The 21,695-nt window shown below is 38.3% G+C and overlaps 3 protein-coding genes across 4 annotated transcripts; 2 read left to right on the top strand and 1 right to left on the bottom strand.

Moving 5' to 3' along the window:
- Positions 1 to 526: 526 nt before the first annotated feature.
- glyctk (glycerate kinase) lies at positions 527 to 2,347 on the bottom strand. Its single transcript, XM_037679383.1, has 4 exons — positions 1,992 to 2,347; positions 1,743 to 1,894; positions 1,493 to 1,668; positions 527 to 1,421 (listed from the first exon to the last, which is right to left on the bottom strand). The coding sequence occupies exons 1-4, from the start codon at positions 2,345 to 2,347 to the stop codon at positions 534 to 536; spliced, it is 1,572 nt and encodes a 523-aa protein (XP_037535311.1). The 3' UTR covers positions 527 to 533.
- A 1,258-nt stretch (positions 2,348 to 3,605) lies between these two features.
- wdr82 (WD repeat domain 82) lies at positions 3,606 to 8,817 on the top strand. 2 transcript variants are annotated; one of them, XM_037679382.1, is made up of 9 exons: positions 3,606 to 3,654; positions 5,391 to 5,488; positions 5,907 to 5,973; positions 6,074 to 6,173; positions 6,347 to 6,463; positions 6,561 to 6,716; positions 6,896 to 6,965; positions 8,217 to 8,359; positions 8,685 to 8,817. In XM_037679382.1, the coding sequence occupies exons 1-9, from the start codon at positions 3,632 to 3,634 to the stop codon at positions 8,712 to 8,714; spliced, it is 804 nt and encodes a 267-aa protein (XP_037535310.1). In that variant the 5' UTR covers positions 3,606 to 3,631; the 3' UTR covers positions 8,715 to 8,817. The 2 variants fall into 2 exon arrangements, with proteins under 2 accessions (XP_037535310.1, XP_037535309.1); XM_037679381.1 differs by having other exon boundaries at positions 3,635 to 4,024.
- An 894-nt stretch (positions 8,818 to 9,711) lies between these two features.
- Positions 9,712 to 21,098, top strand: LOC119412383 (twinfilin-2). The gene is made up of 9 exons (XM_037679379.1): positions 9,712 to 9,982; positions 13,089 to 13,267; positions 15,937 to 16,032; positions 16,118 to 16,222; positions 16,370 to 16,384; positions 16,471 to 16,596; positions 16,713 to 16,863; positions 19,080 to 19,201; positions 20,652 to 21,098. The coding sequence occupies exons 1-9, from the start codon at positions 9,886 to 9,888 to the stop codon at positions 20,817 to 20,819; spliced, it is 1,059 nt and encodes a 352-aa protein (XP_037535307.1). The 5' UTR covers positions 9,712 to 9,885; the 3' UTR covers positions 20,820 to 21,098.
- Positions 21,099 to 21,695: the final 597 nt, after the last annotated feature.

Raw genomic sequence — 21,695 nt, 5'->3', positions numbered from 1 at the left:
TGGCAATAGAAAATATCCGATACATCCGAGTTTTACCATAATTAACAAAATCCCACCAAGCCTGCTATGAACAGTGATAATAAAAGGATGCCCCAAATGCAAAAAGCTCTAAAGTAGATATTTCCCAGCTCTGCCAGTTCATCAACAGCTAATAAACCTAACAAAATCATTGTACCTTTAGTTTAACTCTTACACACTTCAGTGTAGAGCAGTCTAATACAACTGTTCAAACTTTATTGAAAATATGTGATGTATACAATGCTTAAAAACACTTAATGTGTTTAACAATTTAGGGGCATGTTCAGTTTACATTAGAATGTTTATGCTACATACAATGGTGAGATTTTTGTTTTAAGTCTACATTTAACGGTTGTTAGAATTAAAAATAGGCAATTGTTAATGTGTAATTAATGTAGACTTCGAATTCAGGTCAAAATGTTTAAGGTGAAGAAACTGGTTAGATTATCCAAAATGTTGGCAGATTTATTTTAAAATCCAGATCCATTTATATTTTTATATCTTGTGTTTTCAAATTAGCTTATTGTTATAAGAATGGATGGAATTAGTAACATGTGTACATCCATGACATTCGTGCAGGTTAGACCAGGAACAAGCAAGTGTTTTCCAGCTGAGAGATGAGAAAAAAAAGTGAAAGAATCATTGTTACTGAGGACGTTCTCAAGATCCAGCCCTTGTGTCCGGGCTTCATCATACAGCCCTCCATCAGTGATGGCCCCTGCTGCCTCAGTTGGACCATCCTGACCGTCGGTGCCACCACTCAGAAACAAGGGGCCCTTAGGTGGGAGCTCCAGGCCTTTCAGCTCCAGTCCCACTCGCAGAGCCAGCTCCTGGTTTCGACCACCTCGACCTTTGCCTGTCAGCTCCACAGTGGGCTCCCCTCCAGCTAACAGACACGTGGCCCCCCATCCCTCTTTACGCCCCTCATCCAACACCTGCATGGTACGACACAGATCCCAGGTCTCCATCCCTACGTCAGGTCCGAGCTTGAGCATCTCAGCTGCAAGCTCTGGAGGAGGTTCCTCTCGAGAACTGGCAAAACGAACCAGAAGACCATAAAGTTTGGAGACGGACCTCACGTCGCCGCACACTCCTGGTGAAAGCACAACAGGGCGGAAACCCAGCTCTCGAGCACGGCGACTCGCATACTTGAGGGCAACGGTGTTGGAGCCAATGACAACATTAAGAAGATCTGGTGCATCTGATTCATCTCTAATGTCTTTCCACCTGGGATTCTCTCTCACGAGGACATCCTTCACTGAAGTTGGCAGGGAATCCAGCAACCTGTAATGTTCAAGAATGGACAAGACTTCTTTGGGACACACCTCACTTCTCACTGTGGGGCCACTAGCTATCAAGTCAAGCGGGTCCCCGATTACATCTGACAGTATAAGGGCAACAACCTGTGAAAAAGTGAAGGTAAGAAAATGTCTTCCATTTAATTAATAGCTGTTTTAAAAGTAAGACTTGTTACCTGTGCAGGATAAGCAAGGTGTGCAAGCCCTCCACCCTTTAACAAAGAAAGGGATCGACGCACTTTGTTCAGCTCTTGAATAGTGGCACCAGCAGCTGAAAGTCTGCGGGTAACATCGAATTTCTCTTGCAATGAGATTGGAGGTATTGGTGCTGGTAATAAAGCAGAGCCACCACCTAGAAGTTGAACCAGGTGTTAAAAGATTACATTACTGTATCTGATGCTCAGGAGGAAAAAGTGAAAGTCATACCTGAAATGAGAACGAGCAGCAAATCGTTTTCTGTCAGCTCACTGGCTAACTGCTTGATGCCTTCAGCTGCTCTCTGAGCATCATCGTCAGGTAAGTTATGCTTAGCCCCTTCCATTACTTTGATTCGACTGTTTTCTTTCAGCAACAGGTGGCTAGAATACAAGTAAAAAAAAACCTGACTTATTCTTAGACATATCGTTTGGGTAAGATTTTGCGTCACATCTGTGATTTTATTTTATTTTTTGGTACCTTTTTCCGTGCTGTTGTAATGTCTTCTGTATCCCATGTGGGACACTTATGATTCCTCTCACTAAATGATCACCCATAATCCTCTCTACCTCAGCAGCCATGCCCAGGACAGCCTTCCCGAAGCCCACTAAGTGCAGGTTGTGTTTGAGCATGAATCTTTGACCGTCAATAGTGATTGAATCCTCGTTGCGCTCTACACTCTGCCTGACCACAGTGTCTGGCTGCACAGCTTCCACTGCAGCTGCAAAGACTTCCCGTGCTCGTGAGTCCATTGACATTTTGCAGAACGCAGGCTTCCACCTGCCCACAAGGGCAAGAGTAGGCTGAGGCCGGAACAGGGAAAGGACACGGGCCATTGACAGATCAACGTGTCTGAAGAGTTTAAAAGTTAGGACAAAGAATGACAGTAACTTATGTTTATGTATAAACTGTAAAGGCAAATTTGCACATATGATGTATGGAAGTTTCACACCAGCCTTCTAGCTTACTGCTTTGCTTTTAAAAGTTTAAAATAAAAGAAACTTTTACCTACTTTTATTTGTGTATATCAAATCCTTATTTGTATATTTTTATAGTTTTAGTCAACTAAAGTGCTTTCTATTTGTGCTTTTTGATGTTTAATTAAACTGCCTACCTGTGTGGGCTGTCAAAGCTGTTTAAAGCCTGCAGATTCCTGTAGAAGCAGGATCTGTGTTCTAGCTTCACAGTGAAACAAAAATTTGACCAGACATTGACTGGTAGAGTTTACACTGTGTTTAATGATTAACTTCAAAGATCCACTGGCCATGAGCTTTTCACTCACTTGTGCATAAATCTTTTTCTGCTATACATTAAATTAAAAGAAATTGAGTTTAGGGATTTTAAGTGTGGGTGAAGCCATAGTGAGTTAAATTAACAGTCTGACAAAGAGCTGGTACATTTTGTTTTAAAATTGTAAAGTTAAAGATCGTATTTGATACAAACTGTTCTGTAGACTGATGTGCCATTTCTGTTTGGTTTGCCTTTTTGAAAAGTAATACAACTATTATGAGACTTTTTATTCAAGCATAGCGTGAAATATTTTAGAATACTATAAAGAAAAAAAATGTGATTGCCGTCCTAGAAAGAAAACTGGGGTGTATTTTACTTTTCTTGTTCATGGTACAAAATAAAATAGGTCTGCATTGATTTAATATTTTAGGCATGCTTCAAAATATGATTTTTGCTTAAGTAGTAGTAGTTTTATTATGTTGTTGCAATGACAACAGCTAAATTGTAACTTTTAGTATAGGAATGTTAATTTAGTGCTACTATGGTAATAATATTTGATCTGTATTCATCTAATAGACTAATGGCATGCATAAAGAAGACAAGACTTCCAAACAAAACATGTTCTTACCTCAGATTTTTCGTTTGTGGGGTCAAAAGTCCTGAAACTTTCTTCCCGACTTCGCGTGTTAAATAAAAGCTTAGCTAAAAAAAGGCGGAGTCTTCAATGTAAAGAAATACCGAAGGGTAAGCATGCGAGATATATATTTTTCTTAAGAAAAGTAATCATAGTATTATTCTTGAAAACATGTTTATTGTTTTTCTGGTGTCATCGAACTCTCGCGATAAGTGTCTCATCACGTGGTTCTTCGTTGCGCGTGACCGGTGACGGCATGCGCGTCACCGACGTGGCGAAGTAGGTGGTGATTTTTCTTCCATGTTCCGTTGACCAAATTGCTACAGGCGGGATTTGGTTTCACGTTTTTCTTTTTTTAAACACTAATTTTTAAATATTTTTAGTAAAACTGCTGCGCATTTATCTATGAAATACCATAAGTGGGACTTCCAAGTTGATAAGTAAAACAAACGGGAGGGCGTTTTTCCCCCTCACACAAGCAGGCCACCATGAAGCTAACGGACAATGTGCTACGGAGCTTCAGGGTCGCTAAGGTGTTTCGAGAGAACTCGGACAAAATTAACTGCTTCGATTTCAGTTCGAACGGAGAAACCATTATTTCCAGCAGCGACGACGACTCTATAGTTTTGTACGACTGCCAGGAGGGAAAGTAAGAACGGTTTCTGATTAGTTTACACTTTACGTTTTGACGGTTAGCTTCGTGCTAAGCTAGCTGCCGAGGCCTGTCGCACTGCGCTATGCAGCGAAAAAAAAAAATCAGTGTGCCTAATATTTGAAATTTGCCCTTTTAATATTCTTGTAGTTTGTTGGTATTTCAAATTATGGGTCAGTACATAAAATCACGTAACAAAAAGATTGAATATTTTTCTAGAAAAAGTTGTTGAAAATGAGAAGCATTGAATGGGATTTTCACTGGTAGTCAACGAACTCAGGTTCAGGCTAACATTTTGTGGGTAAATTGTCACTCACAATAAATAAAAAATAGTTTGCACATTTTAGCAATATATTGTGGTTAGTTCGCAAAGGAACGTGTTTGTCCACTGATATATAATTAATGTGATAACATCTATCCACTTTAACATCCTGATGCATGCTCAATAATCCAGGTAGAAAAATCCAAAAAAGTTCAATCTGGTCCTCTGGACATTCAAAAAAACAAAACAAAGCAAAAAAATCTAGAAACGTTTCGTCTCTCATCCAAGAGACTTCCTCAGTCTGAGGTGCTGTTTTCAGCTCAGTCTCTTAAATAGCACCTTCACAGAGTGGATCAACCAGTTTTGCTGCTGACAACCAAAACCAGCTGATCACATGCTCAAGAAGGACCATCAGCCTAACAATGGGTCATTAGCACACTGATGGCTGTTTACTACTCGCAGAGGGCTGAGTGATACTAGCAATCACAGCATTGTAAGAGGGGGACAGTTGAACCCGGAGGCCTCCACCCCTGTTTAATGATGGACAATTTCTTTTCACAAAGATGGCCTCCTTTACTCCTCTCTCAAACCATCGTTCCTCTCGGTCCAGGATGTGCACATCTTCATCCCTGAAAGAGTGACCGCTGGCCTGGAGATGAGTGTAGACTGCAGAATCCTGGCCTGATGGCCAACATCATCAAGCCAGGACTGATGGTCCTTCTTGAGCATGTGATCAGCTGGTTTTGGTTGTCAGCAGCAAACTGGTTGATCCACTCTGAGAAGGTGCTATTTAAGAGACTGAGCTGAAAACAGCACCTCAGACTGAGGAAGTCTCTTGGATGAGAGACGAAACGTTTCTAGATTTTTTTGCTTTGTTTTGTTTTTTGTTTTTTTGAATGTCCAGAGGACCAGATTGAACTTTTTTTGGATATCCACTTTAACATTCATGGTTTATCATGACTTCCAAGATGATCTCTAGATTTTAAGTGAATTGATAAGCTGAGCATCTTTGTGTAGCTGTTGCAGTTAAAAGCAATCTAATATCTCAAAAGGGATTATATGTACATTTATCACAGTTTTTTGCCCTATTTTTTATGTCAGACCTAAGAGGACTCTCTACAGTAAGAAGTATGGAGTAGATTTGATCAGATACACACATGCTGCCAACACTGTGGTTTACAGTTCCAACAAAATTGATGGTAAGTACAAGTAAAGTTTAATTATTTTCAGTCAATTTTTTTGTGACATTTTATTTTAAGAGTTTGAGACATGATTATGTTCTACCAGATGTAGTTTTCAGCACCTTAAGCGTGTGTTGCTCTTGGCTGAGTTGCTGGAGACAAGATGTACACCTGAGGACGGCGTCGTCACATTGCTCACTGTTGTCTGAGGTAGTTGTTTGTACAGTTTGAGGGTCTGTGATTCTGCCCCATACAGGAGCTAACTGTACAAGTGACTGCCTTGCCCACGGTTGAGTCTACTCATCAGGTGTTTGTGAACAGCTCAACATGTTGATGCAGGCTTTTTTATCATTACTGCTGTCAGTTGGGTTCATTTCCTGCTGCAGGTCGTGTGTGTATGACGTTTGTTTAATGGTGCCTCTATTTTTCCTCAAAGACACCATCAGGTACCTGTCTCTTCATGATAACAAATACATCCGGTACTTTCCCGGACACAACAAAAGGTGAAGGTTGAAATATTTTCTCCATCTGTGAACTGTGTTTTGATTGAGTCATGTTTATAGTTGCTTCGTTCTAATGTGTGCTTGTGTTTATCATGAGCAGAGTGACATCTCTGTCCATGTCTCCTGTGGATGACACATTTATTTCTGGCTCATTAGATAAAACCATCAGACTGTGGGATCTGCGGTCACCTAACTGTCAGGTGAGTGTTTATTTTTAACCTGCTTATCAGAAATAATACTATAAATTGTGTACAGTGACAATAAAAGCTTCTTTGTTTTTATTTTGGTGAGCTGTCTTTAGCCACAATGTGTACTTTAGTTGTGTAATTACAAAACACATGATACGGATTTTCCTGCCATGTGTCAATTCTAGGGTTTGATGCATCTACAAGGGAAGCCGGTGTGCTCTTTTGATCCAGAGGGTCTCATTTTTGCTGCTGGAATAAACTCAGAGATGGTTAAACTGTATGATCTGCGATCGTTTGACAAGGTATGATAAAATCTGTTTGTATGTTGTAATAACTGGGATGCTTATTGGGCATATTTCAATGAATACAAACAACTAATTTGACCCTTCTCATCAACAGGGTCCCTTTGCAACTTTCAAACTTCAGTATGATCGGACCTGTGAGTGGACGGGTCTCAAGTTTAGCAATGATGGAAAACTTATTCTTCTTTCAACGAATGGTGGAGCCCTTCGCATCTTAGATGCTTTCAAGGGTGCTGTTTTACATTCCTTCGGGGTAAGAGGCAAGATGTCATTTCAGACAAATTGTGAGAGGAAGAATTTTGTTGAAATTAAGAAGTTTTATTAATACTTGCTTACTTTAGAAAAAAGTTAGGATTCATGTCTAAAGTCTCAGGTTTGTTACATTTGAAGGAATTATTGATGCTCATTTTTGCTGTTTTTATTTATCCACAGGGCTACAACAACAGTAAAGCTGTGATACTTGAGGCTTCATTCACTCCAGATTCTCAGTTTGTGATGATTGGTGAGTTTAAATTAGCATCTAAATATTATTAGTGCTAGAAATGAAGAACGACAAATGAACTGGCTGATATCCTGATGCATGCTCAATAATCCAGGTAGAAAAATCCAAAAAACTTTTTTGGAACTGGCTGATACTTGCTCAAGATGAGAGTTCTACGATGGAGTTAAATTCAAAGCAGTCTGCTCCTCAGATGAATGGTGTTAAATTATTTATATATATTTATTAATGTTTCTGTTCAATGCCCCGAGATGACTTCTATTGTGACTTAGTGCTATATAAATAAACAGAATTGAATTGAATTGACTTGGTGCTATAAATAAACTGAACTGAAAATACTGACCACTTTTACAAAATCTGGAGTCGGCCATTTTTGTACAGACTTAATCAACTGAAATAGAAAATGAAACTGCAGAAGCAGCTGCTACAACTAGCTCACTGCAACACACAATGTAGTGTTTTTTTTAAGTGAGAATGCTTTTCCATAAGTTATTTTTAAATGCACAAGTTTTTTGTGTTGTTAAATTTGTGTTTATGTAAACAATTGTTATATTTTGTTGAAAGAAAAATAGTTACTGACTAAAATAAATTTTAAAAAAGGTGTTTTATATTAGTCATTGGCTTCCCCAGCTTTTTATGATTAACATCAGCCATAGAAAAACCCACATCTGTCATCCTTTAATGGAATTTACTTTTCTTACCAGTTTAAACTTTATCTTTAATCAACAATGATCTACATTCAGCTAGAAAATGTGTTTGGCTTGGTTTGCTCAAACAGTACAAGATCTGACTTTGTATTTGTTTATGCAAACACAATAAAACATAATCAATAAATTAGAACAGGGATCTCTTTTCTTGAAGAGACCTGGCCATGGTTTGATGTTTTTAATGGACTTTTTCCTGCTCAGTTGGACCAATATTAAAACTATTCATGCTTTTAGCTAACCTCCTTTTTTAAATTAATGCTTAGTAATTGCATCTTAATGCAGTGAATTATAAATGATTACTTTTTTTTTTTTTGACCAAAGTCAAAGAGGAGATGTATGGATGCAGTTAGAGGACATGGAGTGAGGACCAACAATCAGATAAATCCTTTCAGAGTTACTGAGCAAAGCTCTATAAAGACACACAGTTGTGTTCACTGGTTAAATCGAGTATATTTACTGGTAGTTGAGGTGAAACCAAGTCCTAAAATATAAATTGACCCGTTATCTGATTCTGTAACAAGACATTGTTTCAAATGCTCATTTTTAGGTTCTGAGGATGGAAAGATCCATGTGTGGAACGCAGAAAGTGGCATGAAGGTGGCGCTTTTAGACGGTAAACACACGGGCCCAATCACCTGTCTGCAGTTCAACCCCAAGTTCATGACGTTCGCCAGCGCCTGCTCCAACATGGTGAGTGTGAAACCACGACGCTCAGAACTAAATTACACCTGAAGGTATTTATATTCAGAAATCTATTAACCCAAGCTGTATTCAGTAAATACACTGAGATGGGTGCCATGTTTTAAATATAAAAATGTAAAGATAAAATTAAACAAACCTGAATATGAAACATGGAAAATGGATAAAAATTAGTGATGAATAAAGAGTTCACTTTAAAGTATGTGGGAAGGATGTTGCTTTATAATTTTCTTTATCACTCATGTAGATTTAAGTCTTACCAACAAGCCTGTTATGACTAAAGTGACTTTATAGTTGAATATGTTAATTTTTTCAGGCGTTCTGGCTCCCCACCATCGATGACTGAGGATAACGTGAAGCTTCTGTTGGAGACCAGCGAGGCTCAGCTGGGTGTGGCCATCACCACCAGTCTGCAAAGTCGTATTTCTGTTGTAAATAATGGGTTGTAGGAATGGATCACTTGTTTATAATTTTTCATTTATATTTGTATTTAACATTAAAATGTTTTTCTTTGTAAAGATGTGGGTTTGAACATTGTCATTGTGTTTTAACAGTTTGTTTTATAGGTCGTTTTTGGGCCGATAAGCACACCTTGGGATTTATTTATTTCATTTATTGAAGTCAGGAAATATACACACACACACATATATATATATATATATATATATATATATATATATATTAGTGAGCTGCTGAGGAGGCTCGTTTAGATCTTCATGCACAGTTAATTATGAGTTGTTTGGTAGCATGTAGGAACACGAATATTTATTTTTAAAAATATTTGTACAGACCTGGAGAAATTGGGTCTGTTTTTGTGCGAGTGTGTTTGTCCAAACGTCTTCACCTAAAGCTGAACTTGCTTTTAGTCCAGCTGAGAGGAAGATTGGCTCATCTGATTGAGTAAAATGTCTTCAGCACAGTCAGGTGTTTTATGACGGTGAAAACATCTTACTCAATCTGTTGATCGTCAAGAGGTGTCTCACGTGGATGAAGAGTACGTTACGCTTCCTGTCGTTCATATTCAGATGTAAATAAATCAACACCTGCCATTTTAATCCGTATTTAAAACCAAGAACGTCATCATATGGTGCTGGAAGCTGGTCTGAAACATGTAGAAGCCTCCAGCAGTGTGTTCTTACCTTTGGGACAAGTTGGTGTAATCGTTTTGTGGGTCGGTCCGTTCAGCTTTGTGTTGGGCTCTTCACGGGCCACTTTCCCAGCCTGGACAGTCAGGGAGCTAAATTTGGGAGACAGGAGATCAGGTTCCATCTGTGCACGTGACTCGGTCTCATTTACTTGAGCAACATCTCAGTTCATACAGACACGCTCTGAGCCCAGAACCTCAGTAATCCTCAGAACAGTCCCTGATCCTCACCTGAAGTGAAGGAACTCTGATTATTTTATAAATATATACAGTTCTGAATTGGACTGAATCTTTTGGAGCTTCTCTTCTGCCCGCTGCGTTGCTTCTTTGAGTACCGACACCCCCGGCAGGAGAAGGACGCCGCTGACCTGCCATGTTTCTCGCTCTGACGGTGACACCAGAGCTGAGGCAGTTCCTGGCCAAGGCAAGAGGTGGAGCGGTGCGCCTCATCAAAGTGTGCATCCGGGATGGTGAGTGACCCACAGACTGGCCCCCCAGGGGGCAACTTTCTGTGCAAAAAAAATGTCCGGGTAATTTGATGGCGTGCAGAAAATAAAAATCACACTTGTTCCATCTGTTTATAACAAGTTCTCCAAATTTTAATAGTCAACAGCCCAGAACCTGAACATGTTTTTTTTGTTAGTGGTGTTTGAAAATGTACGGGCCATGCTGTTCTACTTCTTTTCACTAGATGTGCTCAAACACTAAAACTATTGCATTTGAAGTTTTAGCTGCTTTATTACCTGTGGATGAAGCTGAAATCACAATTATTAAAAGAAAAACTGGTATTTTAGGCAACAACAACAAAAGATTGGGGGATAATTGCACCTTTTCTCACTAGTTTCAAACAGGTGTGGAGTTTAGACATTGTTTAATTAAAGTCTTTAATATTTGTACAGAAACAATTTCAATTTAGTTCCAATAGATGTTTCATCATGTGACTGCAGAGGCCCACAGTCCCCTCCGGTTGATGAACAGGTGCTGCAGCTGTTCTTCAAGAGTGCAAGCACCACAAACAAGTTAGGAAATGTCTGAGCTCTTTGGCGTTGTTTAAGAAAACAAGGCTAATCCAGCTGCTGCGTCAGAGCGGGGGCTCAGTGTGACAGCTGAGCAGCCTGACCCCCCCATGTGAGGCAATGGCTTTCTAGGCAACTGATTCTTCATGAGGCGTTCTTGTTTTTAAATCTGACCAACTGTAATATGACTCAGGTCAGGTGCATTCTGGGGGTCTGTCTTTGTGGACTGCAGTCATTATGGGTGGGGGGGACAGAGCAGACCGTCAGGATCCTTGAACCGATCATGATCATCATCACATCAAATGATGGTCCATAAATTTAAGTGTAAGAGTGCAGCACTTAAACTTCTCAGGTTGTTCTATAACTCTGCTCTTTTTTCAGTCCGTTTACCAAAGTAACACTGTTTGGCTCCATGTTTAGATTTGATTTAAACGACTGTGTTAAAATAACGTTCTTGCATGAAGCACAGAAACACCAGTTTGGTTTTAATTCTTCAGGTTTGTCAGTTTTATTGTTGAGGATTTGTTCTCAAGTCAAAGGAGAGGCTGGAAGTTGGTTCTCTCACCTCAACCCCCCTCAACATCTTAAAATTAATAATAAAAGTATGAGTTTACAACATCCGGGTATCCCCAGCCACAGCGTGTGAAGATGATGATTCGACCTATAAAGACGGCAGAGGAAGGCGGATGGAAAGTGTGTGTGCAGAGCTGGAATGTGTCGCAGCTCAAAATAGCAGCAGGCCCCAAGAGACAGTTGAGCAAAGACCCCCGCACCCCGCTGAGGTCATCAGACTGCAGGTTTACGAGTGTTTTTACAAGAGTTTCAGTTTAACCAGTTTCAGTTCCTGATTTTAGATTGAACTTTTCCTTTTTTCACCACAGTCCAGACGGACTTGCTGTGAGAAAAACGGCAGCTTTTACGAATTAAAACTATGAATATGAATCTAATCTGTTTTAAACCATCCAAGAAGAGAAAAATGTAAAAAGATATTAGAAAAACAGGTTCATCTTACACGAGTTAAATAATCTTTGTATTTTATTTTATAAGTGATTATTTTTTTTAGTAATTTAGTTCGGGGAGTTAACCTCCTGAGGCCCAAGCTTTTGTTCGGTGTGCACTTTTCTCTTCCTCCAAAGTACATGGGATTAGCAAGAACCTAATAAGTTCACTAACTAGACTCTGTCATGATGCAGGAAGTGGTTTTAGAAAAACATAACGATGTCCTCATAGGAGGACAGTAGGTTTATTTTTGCATTTTATATTTTTCTTTGCAAATTGATGTCAGAAGTCCCCAGTAACTAACATTTCAGCTTAAGCAGTTCTCTAAAAAAAATCAATGTCCTTTATGAGGATGCTGGGTCTCAGGAGGTGAAATTATTTTTTAAATAAAATGTATAAAAAGAGCAAAACATTTGCCTTTTTTTAACATCAAATATTCTAAACTTTTTTACTGTTTTCTTTTTCGGTACCACTTTACAATAAGACTCCCCTTATAGATGGTTAATAAATAGTTTATTGATATGTTATTAATTCCTCTATAAACACTTTATAAATTATTAATAACTGCTTATTATGCATTAATTAAGGGTGACAGAGACAAAACTGACCAGTTTGTTGCCAAATAGTGAGTCAAATCTGTTCACCTATATATTTCATCTAGAGTTGTTATATTAAACATTTCAGACTAAGTTACTACCTTGTAGCACAATAAACATTTGTAAACCTATTTCTTTAGCATATAATTTACTTTATCACTGCATTATAAGTATCTACAACTAATATTGTATCCTAAAAAATAGTTTAACAAATGCTTATTGTTCTTACAAGGTAGTAATTTAATCTGAAAAGTTTAATATAACAACTCTAGATGGAATATATAGGTGAACAGATTTGTCTCACTATCTGGCAAAAAACTGGTCAATTTTGTCTCTGTCACCCTTAATTAATGCATAATAAATGATTATTAATGATTTATGAAGTGTTTATAGAGGAATTAATAATTATCTATAAATAAGTTATTAATCATCTATAAGGGGAGCCTTATTGGGCGGCTGTGGCTGAGTGGTTAGAGCAGTCGTCCTCCAATGCAAGAGTTGGGGGTTCGAACCCCACAACAGTCACGTGCCGAAGTGTCCCTGGGCAAGACACTGAACCCCTCGTTGCCTCCGATGTGTGTCCCATCGGTGCATGAATGTGATAAATCACTGATTAGTCTCTTTAGAATGATTTGTTCAATTAGCTTTGTAGAGATCTAGTAGAGTGCTGTATGAACGGGTAAATGAGGCACAGACTGTGCTGTAAAGCACTTTGAGTGTCTCAATAAGATGGAAAGGCGCTAGATAAGTACAGTCCATTTACCATTTACAGTCCATTTATTGTAACGTGGTACCTCATTTTCATATTCTCCATTTCACACGTTGTTTTTCTGTTGTATAAGTAAATAAGGACATTGCAGACAACAAGTTAGAGTCTTAATGGTGAGTGTGAACATCTTTGCTGTGTGGGAGATCAAACATGTTTTTGTGCTGAGGTATGTGATGGGTGCTGGTCTGGTTTTCAGAGCAGCTGGTGCTAGGGGCCTACACAGAACCAGAACACGACTGGGACCAGGACTATGACCACCTCCTGCTTCCTCTGCTGGGAGACGAGGAGCCCTGCTACATCCTGTACCGCCTGGACTCCCAGAATGCACTGGGTTACGAGTGGATTTTCATCTCATGGTCTCCTGACCAGTCTCCAGTAAGATGCATTTATCAGCACCAAATGTATTTTTATGAACAAATGTTCATGTTTCTAAAACGTTTAGCCTCTAAAGCACAAACTGGACTCCTCATGCTCCTTCAAATCAAAACGTCGGCCTTTTTATAACCCAGACAGTGCCTTTTTAAATCTGCAGGGTATTTCCCATGCAGGCTGCTGCCTAACTATTCATGGAGCGGTCAACATAAAAGATGTCTAAGCCTTCTGCAATAAAAATAGACCTTAAAGTCATGATGTTTTCCCAACCCCGTTCAGCTGATTGAAATGCCCGACGTGGCAGAGTTGTAAAAAGAGAAGGACAAATTGTAAAAACAGCTGGTTCTGAGCTGAAGGCACCTGGTGCAGCTTATGCACGAGGACCGTGTTTGTTGGAAACCAGTGCGACTAAAAGGGACAGTGTCTGCACTGCATTGAAAATGGACTCGGTCGTCTGCTAACCCTGAGGTTTCTGCTGCGTTTCTGCTACTTTTCATCCAGAGCTGCAAAACTTGCTTGAAATAAAGCTGCAACTTGAAATAAATCTTAATATAGGTGATGAAATTAATCATCTGTAATGTATTGTTGAATTTTAAATAGGAAAGTGTGTTTTTGTGCAACAATTACAACTTTGCGAGTCCTTTTCATGTTTGTGGAAAAGTAAAAACAAAAGTTTTGGGTCTAAAATTGTGGAACAAATTGTCTTTGCACATTAGACAGCTGCTTCAAATCCCCACTTTAAAAGTCGTTTTTGTTCTTTTATCTTTTATTTCTAGTGTCATTGAGTTAGTTGTACATTTGTTTTATTGCCTTGCACCGTACAGCGCCTCATTCCATTGAAGAGTTTCAAAGGGCTTTACAAATAAAACTGAATTGAATTTAAAGCATTCAGCTTTAAAATAATAAAGCATTTACTGGCATCCCAATTTCTTAGGACAAGCATAATTGGACCAGTTTGTTGGATGATTAAGTGTGACTTATTGACGTTTTCTCTTTCAGTGGTAAAGACAAACCTTCATTTGTTATAGTTTTTATTGATGTTTTTAATCAAAGATATGTCTTCACTCCTAAATCGTGTTATTTGCCACATATTTTTGTAGAACGCCTTATTTTGATGACACGTGACGTTTTATCTGTTTCCCCCCTCAGCAACTTGCTACAAATGGGATAAAGATGTTAAAGTTTCATGTGAATTTCAGAGAAAGAACACGCTGTGACAGGAAGTTAAATTTATGAAGTGGCTAATGGGCTAACAAACTTATGATTGTTCGTATAATTCTCTCATTGACCCTGAAGAACTTTGCGCTCCACATTTTTATTTCTTAACTGAATGACATTACCCGGTAATATGTAGCACATTTGCAAATTCAACTAGAGAAATTGCATTTCCTGTGAAAAGGCAGTGTGAATGCTTATTGCAGAAGAACTTGCTGAAAAACAGCTGAAATTGTCTAAAAACCAACTGAAAGGTATAGCTGAAATCAAGGAACAAGCCTAAGTGAACAGAAGAAAGAAGAAAAAACACATATTTGCTGAATTGGGTTTAAATGAGCAGAAATGAGCACAAAGATTAGTAAATTGGCTAAAAAAAAGTCTGAAATTAGCAAATAACAACTAAAAAGTAGCTGAAAAGGCAGAAAGAGGCTTAAATTACCAGAAAGAAGTGGAGAGAGCACAATTTTGTCTAATTAGGGCTTAAAGGAGCAGAAATTAGCATGGAAGTGGGAAACTATCTTTAAAAAGCAGAAATTTGTTAAAAATAAAACAGCTGAAAAGTAGCTAAAAAGGCAGAAAGAAGCTTAAATTACCAAAAGGAAGTAGAGAGCATATTTTTGCTGAATTAGGCTGAAAAAAGTTTAAATGAGTGCAAAAAAAAAAAAAAAAAAAGTGGAATTAGCTGAAAAGGCTAAAATTAGTGTAAGCATAGCTAAATAGTAGCAGAAATACAGATACTTTGTAGTTGAAACTTGCAGAAATAAGCTGAAAGGAGCCTAACAAGCTGAAATTAGCAGAAAGAAGTTAGAAGAAGCCCAAAAATGTTGTTGTTAGTGGAATAAAGCTGAAAGGAGCACAAAACAGCTGAAATCAGCTGAGAGTAGCTGAAATTTTATTTTCTTTGCAGACGGAAGCTGAAAGAAGCTGAACTGGAACAAAATATGAAAAGAGCAGTAAAAGGTTGTAAACCGATCTAAAGATTTGAAGGATGTAAAATGAGGTCAGTTCATTTTCTATTTGGAAAAAATGTCAAAAAGTCTAAATATTTCAAAAAGCTAAAATTGCACCAATACCAAAAGTCACCCTTCTCTGAAAGAGCTGAATATTTTTATATGATTTGTTGAAATAGCACAAAAATTGTGGAAACAGATAGATGCCAAAAAATGTTTAGAAGTATAGTAACTATAAGATATAAACAGGATCACAATAGTGTGAATGCTTAATAAAAATTCACACAATAATGTACAGTATGTCTGAATATCTAAATCTAACCCAGTTCTTTGTCTCACCAAAATGATAAATTTGTAAAAATGCATAACGCCTTTCCTATTTGTCTTTTATAAAAATCGTGTTTTTAAATTACCAGTACCCAAATTGTAGATTTGTAGAAATTTCATACACATTTGACAATTTGTAGGACTGTCATAGATTTTCAGTTTTGTCCTCGCTGTTCGCAGGTGAAACAGAAGATGCTGTACGCCGCCACGCGTGCCACAGTGAAGAAGGAGTTTGGCGGCGGCCACGTGAAGTACGAGATGTTTGGCACCACAGAGGTCAAATGTTCACCCTTATTTGACAAAATGCCTATAAACTGCTGTGGTGACACGATTTTCAGACTTGTTTTGCTTGCAACTCTAGGAGGACATCTGTCTGCAGGGCTTCCAGCATCACGTGTCGTCCTGCTCGGGTCCGGCCCCGCTCACACTGGCCGAGCAGGAGCTCCAACGGATCAAAATCACTGAGGTGAGAGGTCAGCATGTCCTCAGCGATGGCGTCACCATTTCACATAACTTTGTGCATGAGCTGGTTCCCTTTTTTAACCACGTGCTGCTCTTGTCCTGTATGTATCTCATGCCATGTAAGGTAACTTTCTTATTATTGTCTTTTCAGGGCCGGGTTAAACAGGTATGTTTGACAGTGATTACTGTGTAGATTCCAGGGAGATTTGGAGTTTGACACAGTAAAACTTGCCTGTTTGCTTCCCCCTGCAGGTGAAGACGGAGATCAATGTGGAGAGCAAGCACCAGACTCTTCAGGGCCTCGCTTTCCCCCTGCAAGAAGCAGCCAAAAGAACCCTGCTGCTGATGGCCCAGAAACGCATCAATTATATACAGCTGGTGAGCCGGAGGAGACGACACCCATCAACGACAGACAAAACGACCATATGAAGAGCCGTTTAGCATCCGAAGAGCAAACATTTAAAGACTTCTCTGCATTTATCGTTGTGTTTTAGAGGCTGGATGTAGAAAAGGAAACGATCGAGCTGGTCCACTCAAACCCGACAGAAACTCAGGATTTGCCCCGCAGGGTTCCCAAAGACACTCCCCGATACCACTTCTTCCTTTACAAGCACTCCCACGAAGGAGACTACCTGGAATCTGTTGGTACGATGCTGAATCCTTGATCCATCGCAATCTCGTGCGCACACCTGAACAGGTTTCCACACATCCACCTGTAGTCCAGGACATCAAACAGTTGGACCCATTTCACCAGGAACAGTGTCTCCAAACGGTTTTTGTCTCTTTGATAAATGCATTAAAAGATTAAATACAGTTCAGCTCAGGTAAAGTCTGTAGAACTAAAACACATCAAATATTGATTTAAAACATTTGTTCTTTTAAGAAAAATGCATTTCAGTTCAGTAGATGACAAGTGTGGGCAGAGCCACGTCCTACAGAGCATGCTTTGTTTTATTAAAATATGCGAAACCTTTTCTGAGAAACACTTTCTAGGAAAGGCGTGTAGCTTCACAAAGTTCATATTTTGTTCGAGCTCAACGTTGCCTGAAATAAACTCCTGCAGCCTTGGACCTTCTGTGGATGCCCTCAACACAAACACGTCCGTTTTTAATCTAAAAGGCCAAAACGTTTGGTCATTTAGTCTTTGTTTTATATTTTTAAATCCTACTTTAGTATTTTCTGCATCGGCCATTCGACACTAGATTGAACCGTTTTTTTTTCTTTTATTAAAACTTTTTCTGGAATCAAGTCAAACTAGAGAAATTGCTTTTCCTGCAAAAATGCAGTGTGAATGCTTAGTGCAGAAGAACTTGCTGAAAAACAGCTGAAATGGAAGCACAAGCTTAAGTTAGCAGAAGAAAACTGAAACATATTTGCTGAACCAGATTTAAATAAGCAGAAAGCATAACATTTAGGAAATTGGCTAAAAATGCTGAAAATAGCACAAAATCCCCTAAAAAGTTGCTGAAAAGACAGAAAGAAGTTTAAATTATCAAAAGAAAGCAGAAAGAGCTGAAATAAGATAAAAAATGTGGAATTATCTGAAAAGCTAAGATTAGCATAAAACAGCTAAATATTAGCTGAAATAACTGAAACTAGCAGAAATAAACTAAAAGGAGCATAACAAACTGAAATTAGCAAAAACAAGTTAATTAAGCTGAAAGTAGCAGAAATCACCACAAAAAAACTTGAATTAATAAAAAAAAACTGCTGAAATTAGCTAAACAGGTTACAAAGATAGCTGAAATTGTTAAATTAGCAGAAGAAAGCAGAAAAAAACACTTATGCCAAATTAGGCTGAAAGAAGTAAAAATGAGCACAAAAAAATTGGAAATAATCTAAAAAAAAAAAGGCAGAAATTTACCCCAAAAAAAAACAGCTGAAAAGTAGCTAAAAAAGCAGAAAGAAGCTTAAATTAACAGAAGGAAATGGAGACAGAACATCTTTGCTGAACGATGCTGAAAAAAGTTGAAATGAGCGCAAATAATGTGGAATTGGCTGAAAATGCTAACATTAGCATAAAAACAGCAGAAATAGCAGAACAAGTTTAAACTAGCAGAAATAAGCTGAAAGGAGCATAAGCTGAAATTTGCAGAAAGAAGTTAAAGAAGCACAAAAATATTATAGTTAGCAGAAATAATCTGAAAAGAGCACAAAACAGCTGGAATTATCTGAAAGTAGTTGAATTTGTTTTGTTTTATTTGTACAAGGAAGCTGAAAGAAGCTGAACCAGAACAAAATGTGAAAGGAGCAGTAAAAGGTTGTAAACATCTAAAGATTTCAAGGATGTAAAAAGAGCTCAATTCATTTTCTACGAGAAAAAAAGTGTCAGAAAAGGCTAAATATTTCAAAAAGCTAAAGGTGCACCAATACCAAAAGTCAAAGCAGGATTGTCCTGAACGAGTTGAACGTTTTGAAATGATTTGTTGAAATAGCTTAAACTGCTGGACGAGAATCGTGCTGAAAATTGTACGGAAGAAAAATGGATCACAATAGAGTGAATGCTTCATAAACATTCACAAAATGTTTTAACTATTTAAAAGCACATTTAAAAATAACTAGCATTATTGTTTTTGTATAAATATATATATTTTTGCTCATAAAATTATAAATGACTTTTAAAAGATAAATGTCAGATTCTACATTTGATATGTAAATTTAGGGTTTTAGTCATGTGCAAACACTTGTGTTCTGCATTTGTTTGCATGCACAGGGCTTCTTGTCTAACATGTCAATAGCTCTCTGCTGTAATTACCTAAAAACCTGTAGCAGCCTAAAATGAAGCAGCAGATTCGTAGTTTGTCATCAAACAAAATGTTTAAAAGGGTGATATTATTCTAATTCTGCTTCTCTTCCCACAGTGTTTATCTACTCCATGCCAGGATACAGCTGCAGCATCAAGGAGCGGATGTTGTACTCCAGCTGCAAGAGTCGGCTACTGGAGGACGTGGAGAAAGATTATCATTTGGAAATAGCTAAAAAGGTGCCAGATGGGACTGAACATTAGAAAACATGGTTTCATACGCAGTTTTTACAGCGAACACTGATCGTCACCTACTGACTTGCTGAAACTATGGCCCTTAATTTTCTGCTTTTAAACTCAGACAGGGCTGAGGTTTTAGTTTTTGGACGTGAGCATCTTAGAAATAAATTTTTCAGTCTTTCGCCCTCCTTGGATGGCTTTAATCTGGCCTCCAGTTATAATGTTAAAAAACTTGGTGTTATTTTTGATCAGGACATGTCTTTTATCCCCCACATTAAAAATGTTACTAGAACTGCCTTTTTCCACCTGCGTAATGTCGCTAAAATTAGAAACATCTTATCTAAGAATGATGCAGAAAAACTGGTTCATGCATTTGTCATGTCTAGACTGGACTATTGCAATGGTTTATTATCTGGGTGTCCAAATACTTCTTTAAAAAGTCTTCAGCGGATCCAAAATGCTGCTGCCAGAGTCATAATGGGAGTTAGTAGGAGAGATCATATCGCTCCAGTTTTAGCTTCTCTCCATTGGCTCCCTGTCAAATCCAGAATTTAATTCAAACTCTTATTTCTAACCTACAAAGCTCTCAACAACCTAGCTCCATCTTATATTAGAAAACTTATTGTTCCATATTTTCCTAACAAAGCACTTCACTCTCAGACTGCAGGCTTATTTGCAGTTCCTAGAGTTTCTAAAAGCAGAATGGAGGAAGATCTTTCAGTTATCAGGCTCCTCTCTTGTGGAACCAACTTCCAGTTTCTGTCCATGAGGCTGACACATTGTCCAGTTTTAAGACTGGGCTGAAGACTTTCCTTTTTGATAAATCCTATAGTTAGGGTTGGCTTGTTATGCTGATATAGGCTTAGACTACTGGAGGCCAAATTGACCTCATTTCCTTAAATTAATTGTTAAAATTGAATAGTTTTCATTTGATACCATTTCTATCTTAACATGTGATTCTTGACCTGCCATTGTGTATCTGTTCCTACCAAACCCAGCCGGTCGAAGCAGATGGCCTCTTGTCCTGAGCCTTGTTCTGCTAAAGGTTTCTTCCTCATGAGGGAGTTTTTCCTTTCCACTGTCGCCTTCATGCTTCCTCAAGAGAGTTCTGTGATGGAGTTAAATTCAAAGCAGTCTGCTCCTCAGATAAATAATGTTAACTTACTTTTTATATATGAATGTTTCTGTCGTCAATGCTCTGAGACGACTTCTGTTGTGACTTGGCGCTATAGAAATAAACTAAACTAAACTGAAAAATAAAATTAAACACGGTGACATTTGTATTAATGAGTCATTAGAGCTAAAATATAATTACAGCTCATGAGAAACTGGTGTGACGATTCATGTAAAAGTTATTATTATTATTATTAATACTTACCTTCATTCAGACTCCTGCATCTTGTCCACCTGCATTATGACTGCTCTCTTTTTGTTTTGCATCAACGTGCAGCTGGAGATCGACAACGGCGATGAGCTGACTGAGGAGTTTCTGTACGAAGAGGTCCACCCCAAGCAGTACGCCCACAAACAGGCCTTTGCAAAGCCCCGCGGTCCCGCAGGAAAAAGAGGACATAAGCGTCTTATTAAGGGGACAGGAGAGGCCATTCACGACAGCTAGGGATTAATTTCCAGTTTGTCTGCACTTCCTGCCCGTCCTTCCTGTTTCTGCTCGAACAACTCGGAGAATGACACCGACCTGCTGTGTGTCCAGACAAACTTGCTACGGCTTCATTTATGATTGATTTGTGCAGATAAATCATCTTTAATCAGACTCTTTTGGTCAGTCTGGGATAAAGTTTTACACATATAGTAAGGAAATTTAAAAAAAGGCATTTAGAAGATTATCTTAATAATATAATCTGTTTTTCAGAATTTACAATCTGCAGTTTACAAAAGACTGAAACCAGTACTGACTTGTGACCATAGTTAATGGTTCCATTCAGCCCTAATGTTAACTTTTGTATCAACAATGTTTGTAAAAAAGCATCTGTGAAGAAATAAATTGTCATTACAGTTTTGTTTAAACTGTGGACTTGTTCAGCATGCATGCACTGACGTAAGTAAAACTCCTTTAAAGAAGAGTTAACGTTTCAGAGAGAGACAATGTGACTTCCACCAACACTCAAACAGGTTAAATGTACCCGAGTTAGCTAGACTCCTTTCTATTGGTGGTCCCCTGCATCCAGAGTAAATGTACATCAACAACAAAATCATCTGTCGTTCAAGTTAAAACATCTGCTGGAGTTCTGTTTCCAGAACACAAATCTACACAAAGACAGTCGGTTAGAGTGGATCTGCACAGAAACGAGCTGCTCTTTGAACAGCTATTATCTTACCTGCTGTAGATAGATGCTTGAGTAACCTCAGATTGACAGGATAATGGCTAATCTGAGCAGGAATAAAACCACAGTAGATCGATACCGTCTTAAAACAACTCCAGTTGTAATGATTGTATGTATATATATATATATATATATATATATATATATATATA

The sequence above is a fragment of the Nematolebias whitei genome, chromosome 7 (assembly GCF_014905685.2).
Source record: "Nematolebias whitei isolate Nwh7 chromosome 7, NemWhi1, whole genome shotgun sequence".
Lineage (NCBI taxonomy): Eukaryota > Metazoa > Chordata > Actinopteri > Cyprinodontiformes > Rivulidae > Nematolebias > Nematolebias whitei.
Note: the sequence above shows the minus strand (reverse complement) of the source record. Positions and strands in the feature narration are given on the sequence as shown.